This window comes from Dasypus novemcinctus, chromosome X, assembly GCF_030445035.2.
Source record: "Dasypus novemcinctus isolate mDasNov1 chromosome X, mDasNov1.1.hap2, whole genome shotgun sequence".
Lineage (NCBI taxonomy): Eukaryota > Metazoa > Chordata > Mammalia > Cingulata > Dasypodidae > Dasypus > Dasypus novemcinctus.
The window spans coordinates 185,649,197-185,671,268 of NC_080704.1; the positions used below are offsets into that span (position 1 = coordinate 185,649,197).

Sequence of the window (22,072 nt, forward strand, 5' to 3'; positions counted from 1 at the left end):
GGAAAATTCCACTGGTACAAACAAAATGTCCAGATCAGATATGTGCGTGCATGCTCACACACACATGCACATATCACATGCACTTATGTATGTATACTGTTACTTTACTGTTTATTAAATATTGTGATTTATGAATAGTGCCATACTAAATATTTCTAATTACAGCTTCAAAAAAACAGCTAAAAGGTCAATTATTTAGATTTTTAAAAACTTTTTACAATCCCTTTAAGGCATACTGTCCCTAATTTAATCTCTTCATAGACTCAACTATTTTTTGAAATTTTAACAGTTGGAATTTTACCTCAGCAGGTGGTATAAAGAATATAAATACTGAAGGTGATAAGATTATAATCTCTTTAAAACTTTCTCAAGTTTCTGGGACTGAAAATATTAAAATGTATCAAGAATATTTTTATTTCATGAAACTATGGTTCCAAAAACTCTATTTCTTAAAAAACAACTGGTGAAGAGGCAAGCTTTGAAAAGATTTACTCTTTCCAACCTTTGACTTCTGTCGATAAAGCACAAAAGCTCCTTAACACATTTTAATATATTATCTCATACTGAATTTAGTACATGTTTGGTACTGCTACCCTTCAAAGAGTATAATTTTTTAAAAGCAGCCAATGTTTTAAAAGTGCCATTTTTTAAGTACAAATAAAATGGACTCATTCTTTGATTAAAAAAAATTTTAAACAGAAAAATGAATGAACAAGCAAACAAAAAAACCAGCATTTCAAAATCCATGCAAATGCAAAGCCAAACACTAATATTTAACAGTGTGTATCAATGAAAGAAAATTATTCCCATGAACAAAAGAGAACTTGATTTAAAAACAAGATTTAAAAAAAGATAAACTAAGGAGAATCATGAAAATTTGACTTAACCTCCCTTCTACCTTCATTGCCTTTCATAAGATTAAAAATCGAACCCTGAAGTCATTAAATGATACTGTCAAAATCCACATTGTTTTCACTTAATGGAAAACAGGTTAATTTTCAACATCTGGTGCTAAGGTTTAAATACATGCATATTACCAATCTTTGTCTTGCTTTATGAATGCTCTGAAATAAAGGGAAGGAAAATAATGAGGCAAATACAAGCTATAATCTGTTAGTTGTAACATCTACATCTGTAATTTAAGAAATACTAGATGGGGCTGATTTTGCTGAATTTATCTTCAAGACTAGCACTTCTGCTTTTTGGGTTCAACGTGCAAACACAAACATTAATTGAAATCTTACTTAGATAGGATGGACAACCATTGCCCATTTTTCTTCTGTATTTAAGTTCTTTTGCATGAATGACATGAGAAACAAGGTTCCAACAGGACTCTGTGGGCTTGCCTTATGAGTCCCTGCCACGAAGGCCCATTTGGTCAGAATTCATGTAATACAACAAAGCCAGTAGTGCCCATTGGTAACAAGTTTAACACCCTGTCCTCACACAGGTCTGCTTTTACTGCACACAAAAACACTGTAACAAATAAAGCATTTCTAGTGAACACTTAAAGCTATGACACAGCAGAGCAATTTGATCTGAGTGACTCATAAACACCAATGAGAAGGTAGAGAACACTAAATAGACTAAGTGTCCACTAAAGCACAGACAAACAAGGAGGCCCGCGTGCTGCAAGCCGAACACCCTTACCCTTATATCAGGCCTCCTGAAGACCTGTCAGTTAAAATACAGAACATCATCATCGTTGACATGTTTACATTACTACTGACCTGTGAAAGATGTCATTAGGTCAAACGGCCATTCCCTAAGAAACATCATACTCCTCTAAAGAAAGCCAACCAGATCAATCCTAACACATTTGCCCTCTAAGTTTCATTCAATATCAAAGCAATCCTAACATATTTTTCCTATAATTTTCAGGCAAGTCTATGATTTCAAGGTATTGCCCTTAGGCTAAGACAAACTACATTACTTTAACATAAAGCCCTTCTGTCAAATGCTATAATAAGCTATTGTGAACAGGCTGTGTTTGAAAAGTTCATTTATACATCTGTTTAGATGCTGAATGCATCCCCCCCTTAGAAACAATGATATAAAATGGCAGTTATGCTCCCAAAGTAGTCGACTAAAACAGAACAACCTATAAAAGCCCCACATTTGACCCAGAGCACAGCTCAACCATAGCATCAGTGGTATCACAAAACCTAGTTAAGCACAAATTTCAGCCTGGTTTCTGTTGAAATTGTATTTCTAATTCCTTCGAGGGACTCCAGACTTACACATCCCAGGGTGGCCTCCCAGCACCTGTGGTGTGGGAAGGGGCAGCTCCAGGTGGTAGGAGAGCGCTGGCTGGTCCTGGAGTCCTGGGGGAGCGGTCTGAGGGACTGCAGCTATGGGGCGTCAGTCCCGCCCCACAGTCTGCAAGTCCTCACTGAACAGGCCGCATATCCATTCAGAGGATACAGCCCACAGTACGGGACTTCTGAAAAGCGCAGAGTGGAAAACCGTCTAGGGGACACTTCTTGATTGTCTCTGTTCTCACGTTCAAAGTCTGAAATTCTATCATCCAACCACTATACGTGCTATGGAAAACATTTTTTTTAAACCCACCAGATGTTTTTATTAGCTTCATAGGTTTTACTCAGGACGGACAAGGAGATCACATGAATACAAAGATTATAGACTTCAGAAAACATCACTGTAACATCATGAAAAGAAAATACTCTTTGAAATGGAAGTTTTTAACGAATGGTGGTGAAGGTAACACAGCACTGGGAGTGCAATTAATAGCACTGAATTATATATCTGAAAGTGACTAACGGGGACATTTTAGACCATATATATGTTACTAGAGTAAAAAATTTTTTTAAATCATAGGACTGATACAACACAAACAGGGAACCCCAATGCACACCATGGACTATAGTTAATAGTACAATTATAATATTCTTTCATCAATTGTTACAAACGTACCACATTAAGGCAAGGTGATAATAATAGAGGAGAGTGGTGGTTTGGATCTGTATGTACCCCACAAAATCATGTCCTTATAGCTAACCCATTCCTGTGGGGGTAAACCTATTGCAAGTAGGGCCTTTCAACAAGGTGACTTCAGTTAAAGCATGGCCCAAGGTAGGTCTTTATCCTCTTACTGGATTCCTTTATAAGAGAATGAAATTCAAAGAGAAAAAAAGCCAGGGAAGCAAGAAGCCAAAAGCCACAAAACCCAGAGAAGGGAGAGACCAGCAGACACCACCATGTGCCTTCCCATTTGGCAGAGGAATCCAGGATTGTCAGCAGCCTGTCTTCAGGAAGAAATCATCACCTGATGATACCCTTGATTTAGACATTTATCTCAGCCTAAAAAATGTCAGCTTGTAAGCTACTAAATCCCCATTGTAAAAGTCAACCCATTTCATGGTATCTGCTCTGAGCAGCTTAGCAAACTAAAACAGAAGTTTTATGGGAACTCTGTATTTTCTGCATCATTTTTCTGAAAACCGACAACTTCTCTAATACAAAGAAAAAGGTATTCTGAATTAACTGCTGCTGTAGACCAAAGAGAATTAAAGCTCATAAGCTCCTTAACATAATCTATTCAGACTAAGAAGCTTAAACATGTTTTTTTGGGGTTAGGGGGTTTTGGAGGTAATGGATATGTTTATTATCTTGATTATGGTGATGGCTTCACTAGTGTATACATGTGTCAAAACTTACCAAATTGAACACTTTAATTACATGAGTTTATTTTTTATCAATTATACCTCAAAAGTTGACCAAATAATAATAATAATAATAAACAACAAACGAGACACCACTGCAAAACCTATTAGAATGGCTAAAACCCAAAGAGCTGACAGCACCCAATGCTGGCGAGGATGTGGAACAACAAGAACTCTCATTCATCACTGGTAGGAATGCAAAATGGTACAGCCACTTTGGAAGACAGTTTGGTGGTTTCTTACAAAGCGAAACATAGTCTTACTGTGATCCCACAATCGTGCTCCTAGTAGTTCAGCCAAATGAGTTGAAAACTTACAAAAACCTGCATGATTGCTTATAGTAGCTTTGTTCATAATTGCCAAAAACTGGAAGCCATCAAGATGTCCTTCAAAAGGTGAATGGATAAATTGTGATGTATCCATACACTGGAATATTATTCCATGATAAGAAGAAATGCTATCAAGCCATGAAAAGCCATGGAGGAATGTTAAATGCATATTGCTAAGTGAAAGAAACCAGTCTGAAAAGGCTAGACTGTTATTCCAACTATATGACATTCTGGAAAAGGCAAAACTATAGTCACAGTGAAAAAGATTAGAGATGCAGGGGAAGATGGGGAGGGACAAAGAGGTGGGACTTGGGATGTTTAGGGCAGTGACACTACTCTGTATGGCACTGTCCTGGTGGATAATTGACCTCACGTATTCATCAAAACCCACAGAACTGGGCAACAGGAAGAGGGAGCCCTAATGTAAGCTAAGGACTTTAGTCAATAATGATGTACCGCAACATACGAACATGGGAGAGTGTCAGAAGTTCGTTGAGAACTAAATGTTGAGTAAAACATATCAAAGTATAAGTAGGAGGGTTACCTGGTTAGGACGCTCAGGGGGTATGGTCTGATGCGGGACGGACTCCGGAGGGAATAGCTGAAGGCTCATTTTGCCAAGGTGGGTTCTACCATTGGGTGGGGTGGACCCATATCCTGGGCAAGACTAATGCCGTCGAATAGAGAGAACTGTATCTCTCGTAAGAAAGGACGGCTCCCAGGGCATTAGATTGGCAGGCGTTGTGGGCCCTAAGGGGAGGGGAAAATGGATGTGGAATGGATGGAACAAAGGTAAATAAGGGGGCAAAAGAGGAGTTATGTGAGAGTACACGAGGATGAATATAAAACAGCTAATATTACACCAAAAACATATAGGGGATGACAGACTAATAATGAAAACCATAAGACAAAACATAGGATAACTAAAAAATTTAGAAAACTGTACAACCTAAAGTATGGACCACATAGTAAGCACAAATGTCACCTTGTTTGAAAACTATAGTTTCGGAATCTGTACATCAGTTTCAGGAAATATGATATGAATAAGTTAAAAGATTATTGCTGTGGAAGGGAAAAGGTTTTATGGTGGATCTGGGGGAATACTGTATATTGTATATATGAATTTCAGTGATCTAAGACTCTTCTGAAGCTGACATTATGTTGGGATTCACTTTACGGGAAGTTTTGGATCACAGAGTGGTTCAACAATGGCAGCGGAGGAATACTGATATGGGATGTTATTGACAGGATATATATGGTTGACAGGGAGTTATACAGGGCATATGCCCAGGGTATATGGTAATGTCTATATATACTCATAGTGGAAACAATTAAAAACAACAGCTGGGGGGGTACTGGGCTCCTGGCCAGGGGATCACTGTTGTGGGCCCTGGGAGAGCAGCAGCAATCCTCCAGGTGAAACGGCAAGAACGGAAGGAAGGAGGGCCCAACAGTGGGCTCTTGATACTAATGGCTACACTTTTGAGCCTATACACCTGCAATAAGAACAAGGCCTAGAGTAGCATTGTGCCTGGGGGTTTCCTCCTGACAGCCTTCATGTTACTCAAATGTGGCCACTCTCACAGCCAAACTCAGCGTGTAGATGCGATGCATTCCCCCCAGCGTGGGACACGACACCCGGGGATGAGCCTCCCTGGCACCGAGGGATCACTACCACATACCAGCTGAAGAAGCAACTAGAAAATGACCTCGAATTAAAGATTCAATGCGGAACAGCAGAATATACCTGTCTACATATAATAACATGACTTCGGGAAGCTGTTTGACCTAATGTAAGGGGGAAATAGAAAGGAGAAACGAGATTATAAGGCTGTGAGTCTCTAAAAAAGAGTCTGGAGGTTGTCGGAAGGAATACCCCTATGTACAACTGAACAGAGTCTAAGAGACAGATAAGGTAGATACAACCCCAGGTATTGGTTCTTTTGAGGGATAAAGAGACCCACGGGTTCTATGGTCATGGCAGAAGGGGTTCACTGCCATGACAGATGGCCCTTCTTTGGAGCCGGTGTTTCTGCGTGATGGAATTGGACTCAGAGGGGATCTCTTTTCACAAGACTTGCATGCTACTTTATTGGAATTGTAGTTGGTGCTGGGTTTAAGATATATGTAGGGGATTTGAATCTCTGGACTGATAATATGACACCCAGGCCCAGAGCCTCAACAGACTTCAGCTCCTACACTTTGATTTATTGGACTTACTCCACTCAGCTAACATGGAGTTGAAGAAGGTCAACCACCACAACATGGAGCCTAGAGTGTCTACAACTGGAAGCGGGAGGAGTGCATCCAGTACCCATGTGGAATCTAAGCCCTCACTTGACATAGGTGTGCAATGGACACAACCAATCCAATGTCCACAGAGAAAATGTGGAATGGGTGTGGGAATGGTAGCCATGGTGGCTGCTGGGTGTGGGGAACGGGAGGAAGAGAGGAGATGTGGAGGCGTTTTCGGGACGTGGAGTTGTCCTGGATAGTGCTTCACGGACAATTACCGGACATTGTAGATCCCCCCAGGGCCCACTGGATGGAACGTGAGAGAGTCTGGGCTATGATGTGGACCATTGACTATGGGGTGCAGTGATGCTCAGAGATGAACTTACCAGGTGCAATGGATGTGTCATGATGATGGGAGAGAGTGTTGCTGTGGGGGGAGTGGGGGGCGGGGGCGGTGGGGTTGAATGGGACCTCATATTTTTTTTAATGTAATTTAAAAAATAAATAAATAAATAATTTTTTAAAAAAATAATGATGTACCACTATTGGTTCACCAACTGTAACCAGTGCACTCTGGACCTCAGTGTCTTCACACAGAAAATAAAGGGAGTCAATCGAAAGACTGCAAGCTCCTGAACCAGTCTAAAACCCCAGAAATCAGATTACCTATGCTTCAGTAGAAGACCTCAGAGAACATCTCCTAAACTGGGACAAATCAGAATAGTGGTTAAAAAAAATGAGCTCCAGAGTTGGATTCTGGCTCTATCCTACAACCTCACGGACTCTTGGCCTCCTCTTCTCTAAATATGGGGTGCTAACTATACCCCCCTCACAGGCTGCTGGAAGGATTAAATTGGTTAAAGTACCTATACTCAAGAAGTGGGAGTTGCTAGTATCAATATTATTTGGTCAGCCTTTTTAGGTGCCCAATCTCAGCTTCTCCAACTTGTCCCACAACTATCTTGACCTGCCCCCACCCCCCTCCCTCAACTCCTACACCCTCCAAGAACCTAAATAGATGGCTTTTTAAAAAATAATGATCATAATCTATTTAACAAAGCAAGCACACTGCCCTGAATTTAACTAAATTTACCTACCTTTACCATATTCTGTTTTTCACTAAATCAAGAACAAGTACCCACACTAAATTTGTATAAAAGTTTGTGCTGGGGATAAAATTCCCTTCTTCCTCTGCTCTCAGGTTCTATTTAAGTCATCACTCAGGGCCCTCTCCAGCAGAGCGGCAAGGACCTCCTCTGGACAGCTTGGTCTCCATGCATGCGTTTGGGTAAGGGAGCAGGCAGGCTCACCAGATTAGTCTGCCCACTGGAACAGGACAGCCTGGGCCCTGAGACCACTACCAAGTTCACCTGTGTGGGCCCTGCCCCTAAAGGAGAGGCCACTGTTGCCCTGGGCTGCCTTTGGGTGAGTGTGTCTAACTCTGATATGAAAGATGAGGCAGCCCACTGTGGACGCCAGGCCCTCCAAGACAGCTACTATCAATAATAAAGCTGATATTTGGATCTAAATCTGTTTGGCTCCTGTGTCTTAATTCTTGATAAGGCAACAGCTGACACCCCTGAATCCTTAACAGTGTGAAAGTATTTCAAACACAGCCAGTACTACTAATACAAACAAGAGCAAGCCTTTGTTGATGGCCTACTACACACCAGGCACTGTGCTAAATGCTTTACATGAGTTTTCTCAACTCTCCCAGCCACCCCGGGAAGAAGTTACTACTCTTTTCTCCAAATTACAAATGAGGAAACTGAGGCAGCGAGCAGTGAAAAACAACTTGTCCGAAGTCATACAGCCAGCAACAACAGAGCAGGGATCCAAACGCAAGCTGCCTCGACTTTGGCACAGCCCCACCTAAACCTGTTCCCCTTCTTCTGGTGGCCAAGAAAGTCTTAGTATTCCCAGGAGACCCCGCCTTACCCTCCTCACTCCTCCCACCATACTTTGTTTACATGTCTATTTTAACACTCACCTCAGTCCAGCCAGTACCATAATTATGGGTGTGTCTTTCTCTACTGTGAATTCCATGCAGGCCAAGCCCAGCTCCTTGCACTGAAAAGGTGCTCATATCCTGTTCATAGAATTTGATTAGCGTCCAGCAATTATAATACGCTCATCTTATATTCGCTTTGACAGCTCAAATAAATTTCTGCAGTATAACAATGCACATTAAATGAATATTTGTATGTGTTTCACACATATGTGGCCTCACTTAATACATTAAACTTTTGCCGACTCCCAATTTCATGATCTTTTCAATAAACTACATAAGACAATTCTACTTAGTCAAATAGATACTGTTTTTTTACTGAATGGGCTATCTTTGAACCCATTGCTTCGACATCTCTAAGAGGCTTCTTTTCAAGAAAAGACAGTAAATAATATTGGTGTATAAGACACCACTCTTTTATGTTTTAGATATAAAGTCTATAAGTAAATTTTGCTTTAGCAAGTACTATTTAAAATAAGGTGAAAAGAAGTGTTACCCTGCTAAGAAGCTTGGACTATTAGGTCAGGAGATAGTGCCTTTTGCTGTAGTAAAACTGGGCGTGTTCTGAACTGGTAGTCTAAGCAGCTTGCACTCTCCAGCCGGCCTGAGTCAGAGGCTAAGGACAGGCCCAAAAGCTCTCAAATAGTTAAACGATCCTCCTGGTACACTTTCCAACAAGTATTTCCATCAAAATGCAATGCTGGTCTGCAGAAGACTAGCTGCACCTGAACCCTGCCTATGTCAAATGCTGGCCCGATATATTTAAATCACTCTAGAAGGTCCTTCAGGAAATCTGGCAACTGAACAGTTCAGTTCCATTCTTGCTGAAGTATGCTAGCCCCAATTTCCACTTACAAAAGGAATGAGTATATCTGTAATGGAACTAATAGGAGGATAATTGTTGATACCCTTTTAGTTAACAAAATAATAACATTTATCAGCATAACTATTTCTCATTTACATAATTCTCCTGGTATATCATGAGTTGTTATAAATATTATTTAAAAACCCTTTTACATTCAATTTAGAATCATTCATCAGTCTGTAAAAATCTTGACTTTTTAAAATTAAACTTTTTATATTGAGATCATTGTAAAGGTCACATGTGATTCTAAGAAATAACACAGAGATCACATGTACCCTTCACCTCATTTACCCAGTAGTAGTGTATTGCCAACCTATAGCACAATATCACAACCAGGATATTGGCATTGATAGAGTCAAGATGCAGAACAATTTCATCACCACAATGATCCCTCATGTTGCCCTTTTATAGCCACATCCACTTCCCATCTGCCCCTATCCCCTTCTTAACTCCTAGCAATCACTAATCTGGTCTCCATTTTTATAATTTTATTTCAAGAATGCTATATAAATGTAATCATACAATAAGTAACCTTTTCGGATTGTCTTTTTTCACTTAGCATCATTCCCTTGAGATTCATCCAAGCTGTTGTGCATTTCAATCATTCTTTCTTTCTATAGCTGAATAGTATTTCATGGTACCAATGCCCAACAGTTGAATCAAATACCTATTAAAGAACATCTGAGTTGCTTCCAATTTTTGACTACTACAGGTTTTTGTATGAACTTAAGTTTTCATTTCTCTGGAACAAATGCCCAAGAGAACAATTACTGGGTCATTTGATAGTTGCTAATTTAGTTTTGCTTTGTTTTTTCAGAAACTGCCAAACTGTTTTCCAAAGTGGTTCCAATTTCAACTTGCCTATATTATTATATTTGAAATGAGTTCCTTGTAGAAGGCATATAGTTGAGTCATGTTTTTAAATCTACTTGACATCAATCTCTGTCTCTTAGTTGGTGTATTTAGACTATTTATATTTAATGTCAGGGTTTAAGTCTGCCACTTTATATATATATATATATTTTTTTCTTTTCCTGTTTGTTCTTTCTGATTTTGTTTTCTCTCTTTTCTTTTTTCTTCCTTCATTGGGTATTATGTTATGAAAATCTGGATGTTGTTTAAACCTTCCACTTTGGCTGGCTTTCTCTGACACTGCTCTAGCAGAAGAGGGGCACTGCACTCCCTCATCACTGCCAAGTGGGGGGTAGAAGTCCAGGTTCCCAACATGGTCTCCACTGACAAGACAAGGGGAGGAGGCCTTGTTACCAGCCAGCAAGGATGAAAGCCCCAGCTCCTTAATCTGTCTTCTCTGATACCACTCCTGCAGGGGGCTTGGGGTGCCTCATTACAGATTGGCAAGGGTGTAATTCTGGGCTCCCCATTTGGCCTTTGCTGGCAGGGTGAGAGCAGCCAGAGTTTTATTTGTGGTATTCTGCTAGAGAAGTGGTTAGTGTCTAAATGTTTTGTTTCTGTTTTGCTATGCTGCCCTTTTCCTGGCCCTCTGGCTAGAAAAAGTACACTTTTCTTGTTTATAACCACTGGCATTTCCAGGTTGCTGGCTTCTTCAAAAAGTCTGGGATATATGTGGCAAAAACAAAACCTAGACAACTAGCCACCATGTCACTCCTTGGGTCATGCAATTCCGAGCCAGTCTGCCTGCTCTTTGCCTTTCAGAGTGTTCTAATGTTTATTTTATAGTGCCCAGAGTTCTTAGTTACACTTAGCAGGAAAAATAGGGGAAAGTATGTCTACTCCATCTTGCCAGGAGCAGAAGTCCAAATCTTGACATTTTAAAGAAGCAATTCTTCCTCGTAAGTAACCCTCCCTGGGAGATAGGATCACATTTTTCTATCCGTTCAATTCCGTGGTTACAAACTGAAGGCCTATTGCTCAAACAGGCAGCAGGTTTGTTTTTTTAATTTAATGGCCTTTGGGGACATGCTGTACTCTCCAGTTCTTCATAGATCCCCACCCCCCACCTCAATGCCTGCCTAGCTTGTTAACTGCCCTGTGTCCTTGTGTCGCAGTTGAAATTTGCCAGTCCTGATTCAATCAACAATGAATTTCAGCCGTGGCTTCTAAAAGATCATGTTCAAATTTCCCTTTCATAGACTAGTGCTCTAGATTTAAGAAATAGTACCCAAGACCAAAGACCCAGCTAAAGCATAATGAAGCCTTTCCCATACACTGCCTCGCCCATCTCTTGAAGCCCTTCGGGAAATTTTTGTTTAGGATCCAGAATTTAATCACCCTACTACCCAGTTTAAATGATTAGACTTGGTATGGGACCCTCTCCATCTTCTTTTTCTGTGGAATGTTCAGAAAGCAGATCTAGCTACTGTGTGTGCATGGGGGTGGGGGTGAGAAAGAAGAAGGGAAGGAGAGATGTGATGCTTGTGGTGGAGTGAGAAGAAGGAAGATGATCACACTAAAACCATAGCATCCTAATTTCCACAAGGGTGGCCAAAGTCAAATCCTTTTGAACAAAACAGAACTGAAGATATTCTAGGGAAATAATCCAACCACTCTTATTCTTACAGATAAGGAAACTGAGACTCAGAGAGATCACAAGATCACAAAACTAACCAGTACTATTTTTATGATTCTGTCCTGTTTCCTTTTACTGGTCTAGTTCTACTTTCCAAATAATGGAAGCTGTGATCAACTGTGTGACTTCTACTAATAGTTCCTAAAAATGTTTCATTACCTTCAGTAACTGTATTATTTCATCTCATCTACAACAGGTTACATTCAGATCTTGTTCTTAAATTTATTGACAGATTCTAGAAAGAGGTTTTTTACTGTCTGTTAATCTAGTAAAAATGAAAGCAACTGAGTTGTCAGTGGGGTGGGAAATGAAATAAAACATTTTTTATCACATTTCTTCTAGGAGTCTTAATTACCAGGCTAATCTTCAGGATGACTATACTAAGGCATGCATTTATCCATTTAGTTGATCTACAACTCAGAATAATAGTTATCTATGCTTTTAGTTGGGACAGTGTTTCCCAAACGATGTCATTTCACATATCACCTGGACAAGTTTTGCCTGCTGTATCTGCATACCACCTATGCTATTGTTTTCATAATATTTCTCTTTCTACTGATTTTGTTTTTTTTTTTAACATTTTTTTAATTCTCTCTCCCCCTTCCTCATTTTCTGCTCCCTGTGTGCATTCACTGTGTGCTCTTCTGTGTCTGCTTGTATTCTCTTTAGGCGGGACCGGGAACCAATCCTGGGAACCTTTCAGAGTGGGAGAGAGGTGCTCAATCTCTTATGCCAACTCAGCTCCCTGGTCTGCTGTGCCTCTTCCTGTCTCTCCTCTGTGTCTCTTTTTGTTGCATCATCTTGCTGCACCAGCTCTCTGTGTGGGTCAGCACTCCTGCACGGACCAGCACTCCACTCAGGCCAGCACTCTGTGTGGGCCAGCTCTCTGCTCGGGCCAGCTTGCCTTCACCAAGAGGCCCTGAGAAACAAACCTTGGGCCTCCCATAGGGTAGATGGGAGCCCATTTGCATGAGCCACATCTGCTTTCCCTATTGATTTTAAATCCACTTTTTTATACTTTGCCCTGCCTGAAGAATACACATTAAATCACAAGTTTGATGTGCTAGTTTTTTCTAATACACACTGAAATAATTATATAACTATTACAGTAAAAGTTGCCCCCGGATATTTCATTTACACTCATGTGCCTCAGGTTGGGTGATCAGACCCTTGGCTAAACATCAATTTATGATATGAGTAAATAATAAAACAATCATTTTCAAACATCTAATGAGGGCTGCTCATTAGTCAGATTTGTAGGAATGTACCAGAAATGAAAGGTCTCATCACCAATTTCAGCAGATATAAACCAAGAAAGCCTACAGCAGTGGTTTTCAGATTTTACTGAACATAAGAACTATAGGAGGCACTTGGTCCCGCCTTCAGAGATTCTGATTCATCACTAAGTCTGGGATGGGGTCCAGGAACCTCAATTGTTACAGGCAGACTCAAGGATCACATTTTGAAAAACAGTAGAGAGGGAGTTAGAACAAAATAGATAACTCTGACCTTTCAATTAGGATGAGTTAGTTTCAAATCCCAAGTCTGTGTTAAGCAAGTCACTTAACCTCTCTGAGCCTCAGTTCCCTCATGTGTTAAATGATTTTAATGGTAGCTACCTCATTGTATTATTTAAGGCTTAAATGTATGACATGTCCGAAAAAGTATTACACAACTGTAGAACCCTATAGTTGATGATGATGATGATGAAGAACCACTCTTGTAAATCTAAAATTAAAACAAAACAAAACAAAAGAACCACTCTCAGCAGCCTACAACTTTGAGGACATAGGATGAGCAGTATTTCAAGTCAAGATGCAAGTGATTCACTCAATATAAACATTTGCTCCCATTTAATTACTGATATTTACTTTCAATTATAGAATTAACCCCCAAGTTAAGTGTGTATTTCAAGTAAAGTATTTAAACACTAGGTCATTTTAAACATTATTGACTGATCACTGTAAATTTAAATCCTCAGGGAACTAGATCTGGACCCTCAGGATTGACCCCATGTAATGCTTCCATGCCAGAGAGGTCCCAAAGGCTCATTTTGGTTATGCTGATTTTTAGAACTACTTTATAAGCAGCATGTAAAATTATCCTTGCAGTTGAGAAACTTTTATGCTTTTATTCTTTTAAAAAACAACAAATAACCAAAACCTCTCTCCTTGAAGAAAGCATAACAATGCCTGAACTACAAATTCAATACCAAATTTCCAGACTTGGATATAAGGCAAATACAACAAAGACAGTTACAAAGAGTGCTCTCTTCCAATAATTCATCAGAGGTTTTAGCTATGATCTGATGTAGGAACTTGAAAGGCAATTTCCAAAATACAGAAAAACCTTATTTTTTAATTACTATTATCTGTCAAACCATTCCAACATAAGCTAATTCTGCTATGCAAAATCTGTAAATAGACTAAAATCAATGAAACTTACTCTGTGTTAAAGTACAGATTCAGTGTGAGCTACTAATGTAAAGGTTAGAAAGCTATGCACACAGTCAACATCAAATCCTTTAAAGAACCCACACCACACTAACTACAACAAAAATATTACAATTAACTCATAATTGTCCACATGAAAAATCACTTCAAGGTCTGAGAGTTATTCTCTGCTAATATGGAACCCTGAGCCTCTCCACTCAGCAGGGCAGTTTCTCAGCTAAGGTGGGGGCTGTAAGGCACCAGGATTTGGTGGGGTCAGCAGCTCCTCAGTGAATTAGCCACTGAGGCATGGATGATGCAGCAGATGCTTCTCCCACCCACAGACAGTGCATTTGCCCAGCCAGGATTTCAGTACCAAGAGCCCCAGGCCCTCCTATGTGGGCTAACAGGAAAAACAGATAGCGGGGAAATCTAGAAAGAACTATGCTGTCACTCTTCTAGCTGGGCAGATTATTCGATTTCCACTTATTCATAACTTTGCTCCTTTGATAGGCATAATTGACAGCATTTGATGGTGGCCTCTCCAGTCAATTTCTGCTCAGGTAGTGTTATGAGCTAAAAGGAACTAAGGCTAAGGCTCCTAAACAAGGAACAGCTGTTAAAAGAATCAGTTAGGACAGGGTTTTTTGAAACAAAGGGTGTGTGAGCTTGAACTGAAATTCCATAAAAACATTATTCTTGTGGGGACATGTTGGTGTGGGTGTGATATATTTATTAAATAATACACAGGAGAGTGTGGACTTAGTAAGGGGTCCATGGTTGTCACCTGACTGACAAAGGGGTCCGGGGAACAAAAAAGGTTAACAACCCCTGGATTAGGATCTTTATTGTAGTTTTATAGAGAAGGTGAACTTTTGCAAGATGTGGTGTCTGGCAAGGACCATGATTTTTTTCAAAGCAATTTTATTGAGCTATATTCACATACCATACAAACCATCCAAAGTGTACAGTCAGTGGCTTTTAGTATAATCACAGAGTCGTGCATTCATCACCACAATTAATTTAAGAACATTTTTATTATACCAAAAAGAAAAAAAACCCTACTTCTTAGCAATCACTTCTCGATCTCTCTATCCTTCCCCAGCCCTACACACTGCTAATCTAATTCCATCTCTACAAATTTATTTATATTTACATTTTTTATAAATGGAATCAAACAATATGTAGTACTTTGTATCTGATTTCTTTCACTTAGCATAATGTTTTTCTTTTCCTTTTTTTAATTATTGGATCATGATTTTGAGAGAACATTAGCTGCCAGTAGTCCAGGACACTACATGTAATTCACACATACTTAAGAAAGTCAATTTATCTAGTACTAGAAGGCAAAAATGACAATAATAAGCTAAAACCTCAATTCAAGTCAGAAGAGTAGAAGACTGAAATGGAAACAGTCTCATTTAATGCATGTGTTAATAAGGGATTGACATCAAAGCAAAGTTTGTCTTTGGCCTTCACAAAGATAGAGCAGACCATTTTTCACAATTTGCTCCTTGATTCTGTGAGTATTTATTAAGGGAACCAGTGATGAGTAGAGGAGTCCAGACCCTGCTGTCAGGGAGCCTGTCACCCATAACTTGAGAATAAATAGCCCAACTTTTCAAATAAGCAAGAGATTTCTCTTTTTAGTAAGGACTAAAACAATGAGGCTGCCCATAAAATACTTTTCATATTTGGAAGTTTTTTTTTTAATTCAAGTTTCACATGATAAAAACCTGTTCAAGCTTAGCCAAATACTCACAGTTAGTACCTAAATACAAAAACAAAATGTAGAGTTAGGGAAATAAGTCAGATGTTTTCTGAAAATCAGAATACTAACAAAGAAAATATATGCATCTTTATAATAAAATAGGATTTAATTTTTAGAAGAATGATCATAATCTAAAGACAGTTCCTCCTCTCAGTTACAAAATTATGGCCAAATATACTAGAAACTGGTGACCCTTCTTTTCTAAATTGTGGCTCTAACAACAATGAACGTTCTCCCCTAATTCCCAAGCAAAAGGCAGTTGAGTATCAAGGGGTCAAGGGACTCTAATTAAATCTGAAATGCTTCTTGACTACTCAGTGTATTAAAAATAAATTAAGCACTCAATATCGCTTACCTTGTAATCTCTGGACACATTTTCTGATGTCACTGAACCTGAAATCTGACTAGAAATTGTAGCAGCTATAAGCTGTTTACACCATTCAACATGTGATCCTGTGGGACTAAAAGAAATGGTGTCATTAAAATTTTTTAAACATAGGCTCCTGGGGAGAAAACTGAACACTGAATAAGACTATATGTATCTTTTCTTTTTTATATGAATGAACTTTTTTCCAACTCCTTAGTTTCCTTTACGTTTAATATAAGAATTACAATTCTGACTGGCAACTACGAAGATTATATTCCAGATTAGTTTTAAATGAATCAATCAACTAAATGTTTATTGTAAGCTTCCAGGTAATGAAGTTTGTTACATTTTATCACTTAATGGAATTTTACTCAATTACAATGACATGGAATGAATATTTCTAATGCAATCTATAGAAAATTAATTCTTAAGTGAAATATATATCAAGTCATATCTTATAAAAAGGATATTGTTTTGTAATATGTATTTTATAGTGTCTGTTTTCCAAAGACTCATTAGAGTTCATGTTGGTATTTTTAAATCTAGAAAACAGTATAATCAAAGTGGCTCAATAGAATGAAGTTAATTATAAGATTTTATAATGAACAAACTAGAAAAACAATGTTTTGCCTGCAGTAATAATGCTACCTCACATTTCTAATGAGTGCTCTGACAACTTACAGAGGCTCTTTGTGTGCAGTTTTACATCTGAGCCTCCCAACCATCGTGTGACAAGAAGGCAGAACGGGAACTAGCCAAGTCACTTTTGAGATGAGAAAACTGAGGCACAGTGGTGGCATGCCCGCTAGAAGGTTGTGGGCCTGCCTCCAGTACCACTATGGCTGTCCTTCCAGGACCTGACACAACCAATAGTCCCCGAATGCCTGGGCTGAAGCCAGCACCACCAATGCTAGCAAACAATCCTGTATGTGACACAGCAGTGTCAAGAAAGCGGCACCCTCCCTTCACAGAGTGCTCTGAAGGGTTCAAAGCATTTCTACACCCATGGCCTCACCAGGGCTCCACAGTAACCCTGGAAAGTAGGCAGTAAAGACATCATACTTCTTTTACACCAGGGAAAACTGAGGCTCCAGTGCTGGTCCAAGGTTCCACGGCTGGTAAGTGGTCCAACCAGGAGGAGCCTGACAAGATACAGCCATGCTGAGTACCTGGCTATCTCACGCTTCTCTTCCTTACACTGCCTTTCTTTGACCTTCTTTTCTGTAGTCACCAAACCCTGCTTAAAATGAACAGTAGATACCACAGGGTTGACCGTGGTGAGCTGTTGTCTGCCCGCATCCCTCTCCCTCTGCCGATAAGGGCCCTTCTTGTTACTTTGGGGAACTGGCCCTCCCCACCCCCATTGCCACTCTGAAGAGCCCACAGAGACAAAAAGTGAGACAAGAGAAAACAAGAGAAGAGTGCCCAGTTATGTGACCTAAGACAGTCCCTTCTGGCTGAAGTTAGATGGTGTAGGATTTTCTGGTCACTTGCAACGGAAAGGGCCCCGGCCAATACAGATCCAGCAGCCTAGGGGGGCGAGTAGATGGGAGGCCTGGATTTGAGTCCTGTGCCTGTCACCAGCTAGCTCTGTGACCTTGAGCAAGCCACATCCTCTTGCAGGACCTCGGCTATGTCATCAGTAAGAGAAACACAGGATTCAAAAGAGAGGTAAGGGCTGACAGTCCACAGGACATGGCCAAACCACGCTGAAGAGCCAGGTTCCACTCTGGGAGGGACTGTTCAAAGAGTGTGGATCAGAGCTTGTTACAATGAGGGAACTGGGAAAGGAGGCCAGGTCTGTCTCACTCCAACCCTCTTCCTTTCAGTCTGTGCAGTCTCCCTCCACACTCCTGGAGGTGACAACCACTTGCAGGCTCTCCTGACCTTGATGCCAGCGGTCCTGCTGGCCATCTCTACTAGTCTCTCCCAGAGACACTATCCATTCAACCTGCTCAAACTGGCATGAGCTGCTCAGCCCTGCAACCTGAGCCCTCCTGTGTTACCTAACTCAGGGTAAGGCAGAGCCAATTACCCAGCCACCCCAGGCCAGAAACCTGAGGGGGGTTGCCTTAGAGTGCCTCCACCACTTTACCCTCATATCTGAACGCTCCCCATGCCAGGTCACTTTTACCTGCTAACCGCTCAAGAGTCCACCCGGCCCTTTTCTTGCCCCAATTCCCTCTTTCAGACCTCCAGCATCCCCCTGGGTTCTCCTCCTCAAGAATTTCAGCACCATCTACATGCTGATGACTCCCAAAAGTAGGCCTCCAGTCCAGACATCACCTGCAACTCCAGGCTCACATAAACCAACTACCTCTTTGACACCTGCTCAGAGCCAGATAACTGCCATCTCGGAAGGGCTCTGGCTAGAAGCGAGAGCCTGCAATTTCCTAAGCCCACCCCACTTACAGGCTTCTCCATCTCAGCCACACCATTTCCCAATCTGACCACTTCTCGCCTCCTCCTCTCCATCACCCCGGTCTAAACCACCATCCTCTCACGGGGACTACTGCAATACCCTCCTATCTAGATGCTAGTCTCCCGGCTTCCACCCCTTCCCCTTTAGTCTACTGTCCACATAGCTGCCAAGGAGATCCTACTGAAATCTGCTCAAGATTATGTCACTCCTTTGCGCCAAAGCCCCCAGGGGCTCCCCATACCACACAGTCCTCCCCATGGCCTCCAAGGCGCTCCACCATCTGCCTCTTGGACCTGACCTCGTCCCCTTCTGTTCTCTCCATGTCAGTGACCCTGGTCTCCTTTTTGATCCTTGAACCCTTCAGTCAGTCCCGCCCCAGGGCTCTGTATGGCTGTATCCCTCAGCAACTTCAGGTTTTTACTCAAATGTCCCCTTCCTCAGTTAGATTTCCCTGGCCATCCTATCTAAACTTCCAGCTACCAGCCAAAGCACATACCCCTAACACTTCCTACCTCCTGCCCAGTCTAATGTTCCCCCCAGCGCCGGTCACCGTCTAACACAGAACACATCTTACTTGGTCACTGTCTACCTCTCCCACCAGATGTATGCACCACAAGGGCCAGGGTTTGTGTGTGTGCTCACTGCTGTATGCTCAGGTCCAACACAGCGCCCAACACAGAGGAGGCACTCCTATGTGCAGAGCAAGTGAATGCAGGAGTGAATATGCCAATCGCCCACTAACTACCCTCCCTGCCCCCTGTCTCTTCTCCACATTACTGCAGGGTTATCATTCTAAAATGTCCACAGGATACTGCAGCTCACCTGACCGAAATCTTTTTCTGGGTCCCCAGAGGTTGGGTGACCATATAATTTGTCATCCAAACCAGGATGCTACTGAGGGTTTGCAAGTGAATGTTATTAATAATTATGCTACCCCAACAGGTAAACCAGGACTAACCAGGGCAAAACAGACTGCAAGGTTCATGTTACTCATCGCTGTGGTGGTTGTTAAAAAATGCAGAATTCCAAGCTTAGCCCCAGAGGTGGACTGACTAGAATTGGAGGGGGGCCCAAGAATCTGAATTTTGAATCAAGCTCACAAGATGACTGTGAAGCAGGTTAAACAGAACCAGGCCTCGAAAAACAGCGGCCCAGAGGCTAAAGGTGCAGTGCCTTAGGAAGGCACAAAAGGCCTTTCAAGATGCGACTCTGGCAGGTCTTCTCTCTTACCAGTTCCCCACATCCTGGGTTGCCTGCATTCTGGTCCATTCTATCCTGTGGCCCAAAAGCCTGCCCCACACCATCCCCTGGCTAACTTCTACTCATTCTTCACCATTTTCTTTAAACAACAGCCTCCTCAGAAGGTCCCTGTTTACTGCACAGAGTCCTCATCTCTACTCCCCCTCACCAAAAAAAAAACAACAAACCAATCAGTCCCCCCACTTCATGCAGTGGATCACAACTGAGGATGTGGAGCTTCTGAAAAATAGCAACTCCTGTGGCTCGCTCTGAACCTCTTGAGTCCAGGTCCTCAGAAGTGGGGCCTGGCCACAGGCAGTTCTAAAGAAGGTTCTGAGATGACACTGAGGCTAGCCGGCTCAGAGACACCCCCTCAGGACCTCTGAAACACCTCTATCCTAGCACTTGTGACATTTGACTGAAAGCATTGGTTTGTCTGTATTGCCCACTAGACAGTAAGCCAGGGCACTGTCAGTCACGGAGGACTGAAATCCTGACCCTCACAGGTGCTGTCTTAGCCACAGGTGCTTTTTGCTTAAGTTCACCATTTGCGTGACTAGTTTGTCAAAATACATTGTAATAACACCGAGGGAGAAACCGAGCGAGTGAGTTTTGCTGCTTGTTCCTAGTGGCTTTGGAAACTCCCCGCAGTTGGGGACTCTGTGTGACTCAGACAGGCAGGACGGCGCCTGGGAACCTGTCTGAGCCACCTTAAAACCGCCTCCTGCCAAACTGCCGACTAGTGTCAGGAGAAGGGCCAGGTCCTCGGACTCAGGGCTAATGCAGCCCTCGTCCCGGGAGCGCTGGGGTGGCCCTCCCGTCGAGGGGTCCCCGAACACCACGAACGGGTCACCCCCTCCAGGGTGGGGAGAACCGTGTCCTCGCATCACGAGCATTTGGCAAGTCGTCCATCTCAGTGTGTCAAATCCCGGTACCTTGGCCTCGGCCTGTGGGGCTCCGGCGCCGCGTCCCCCAGGCCCCACTCGGAAGCCCAGCCTCCAGGTCCCCCGGCAGCGACCGCGGGGTGGCTGCCCCGAAGCCCCGTGGGGAAACGTGACGCCCGGAGGGGCGAGCTGGGGAGGAATTTCCTCCCCAAAGCTTAGGGCCGGGGTGAGGGCGGCCAGGGCGCCTCCAAGGGGCAGGACAGGGTGCCCGGGCGCGGCGTGCCAGCTCCCAAGCCCCCGGGGGCCGGGCCCCGCCCGCGACGCGGAAGTGCGCGGGGATGGCCCGGGGGCGGCGGTGCCCAAGGCCGGGCGCTGGGCTCGGGGCCGCGGCCCGGGGCTGGGAGGGGGCCGGGGGCCGGCGCGGCGCGGCCGCTCGGGAGCCGGGCGGGCGGCGGCCCCGGCCCCGGCCCGAGCCCGCTTACCTGTCCAGGGTCTCCACGCTCGGCTGCCGCGAGCCGCCGGCGGGGCCCCCCGCCGCCCTGGGGGGCCTCCTGCCGCCCGCCGGGCCCGGCCCGGGGCCCCCGGCCTCGCCGCCCGCCGCCGGCGGCCTGTCCATGGCGCGAGAGCCCGGGCGCCCCCCGCCGCCGGAGGCCGCAGTCGGAGCGCCGCGGCCCGCCAGCCCCGCCAGGCGCCTCGCGTCCCCGCCGCGGCCCGCCGCGCTCAGGCGGCCGCCGCCATTAGCTGTCACCTGGCGGCCCCCGCGTTACCCACAAGGCCGCGCGGCGCGGGCGCGGGGGCGGGGGGAGCGGAGCCCGGAGCCGCCCCCCGCCCCCCCGGGCGCCCCTGCCGCCGCCGGGGAGCCTCCCGGGCCCACCCTTGCGAGCGCGGCCGGGGCGCGGCGGGAGCGGCGGGGCTGGGTCGCCGACCAGCGCGTTTTACCTCAAGGGCTGTGCGCCAGCGCCTTCCACGTGCGGGGCTCGGGGGCAACGGGGAATTTGGGGGACTTCGAGGAGCAAAGACGAATGTGCTCAAAAGTGTGGGGGTGGGGGGGCGCCCCTGGTCTGGACATCTTGAAGCACAAGCCATCCTACCCACTTGAGGGACCCCTTTCCCAGCGACTGGCACCCCCTCGCCGCCACCTGTTCCGCCGCGGCCCTGGGAACTCCAGCCCTCGGCTTAGATTAAGAGTGACAGTTAACTTCTGTTGGTGAGAAAGCACCGCTTCGGTGACGTCTGGGTGTGAGAGCGGCTTGGCTTTGTTGTTGTTTCTCTTTTCGAAGTAAATGAAA

The 22,072-nt window shown here is 43.6% G+C and overlaps 1 protein-coding gene across 10 annotated transcripts in view; it reads right to left on the minus strand.

Moving 5' to 3' along the window:
- The window catches only part of MTMR1 (myotubularin related protein 1), a 57,218-nt gene extending 35,804 nt beyond the window's left edge, over window positions 1-21,414 (minus strand). For 2 of the 10 annotated variants that reach the window (XM_058291414.1, XM_058291412.1), the window contains exons 1-4: window positions 21,266-21,414; window positions 16,227-16,332; window positions 8,238-8,336; window positions 1,651-1,674 (exon numbers count right to left, since the gene is read on the minus strand). In XM_058291414.1, coding sequence (XP_058147397.1) covers window positions 1,651-1,674; window positions 8,238-8,336; window positions 16,227-16,332; window positions 21,266-21,399 — 363 coding nt within the window. In that variant the 5' untranslated portion in view covers window positions 21,400-21,414. Of the gene's footprint in view, window positions 1-1,037; window positions 1,065-1,650; window positions 1,675-8,237; window positions 8,337-16,226; window positions 16,333-21,265 lie in introns of all 10 variants that reach the window. The other 8 variants (XM_058291420.1, XM_058291416.1, XM_058291421.1 and 5 more) reach the window with 6 other exon arrangements.
- Window positions 21,415-22,072: the final 658 nt, after the last annotated feature.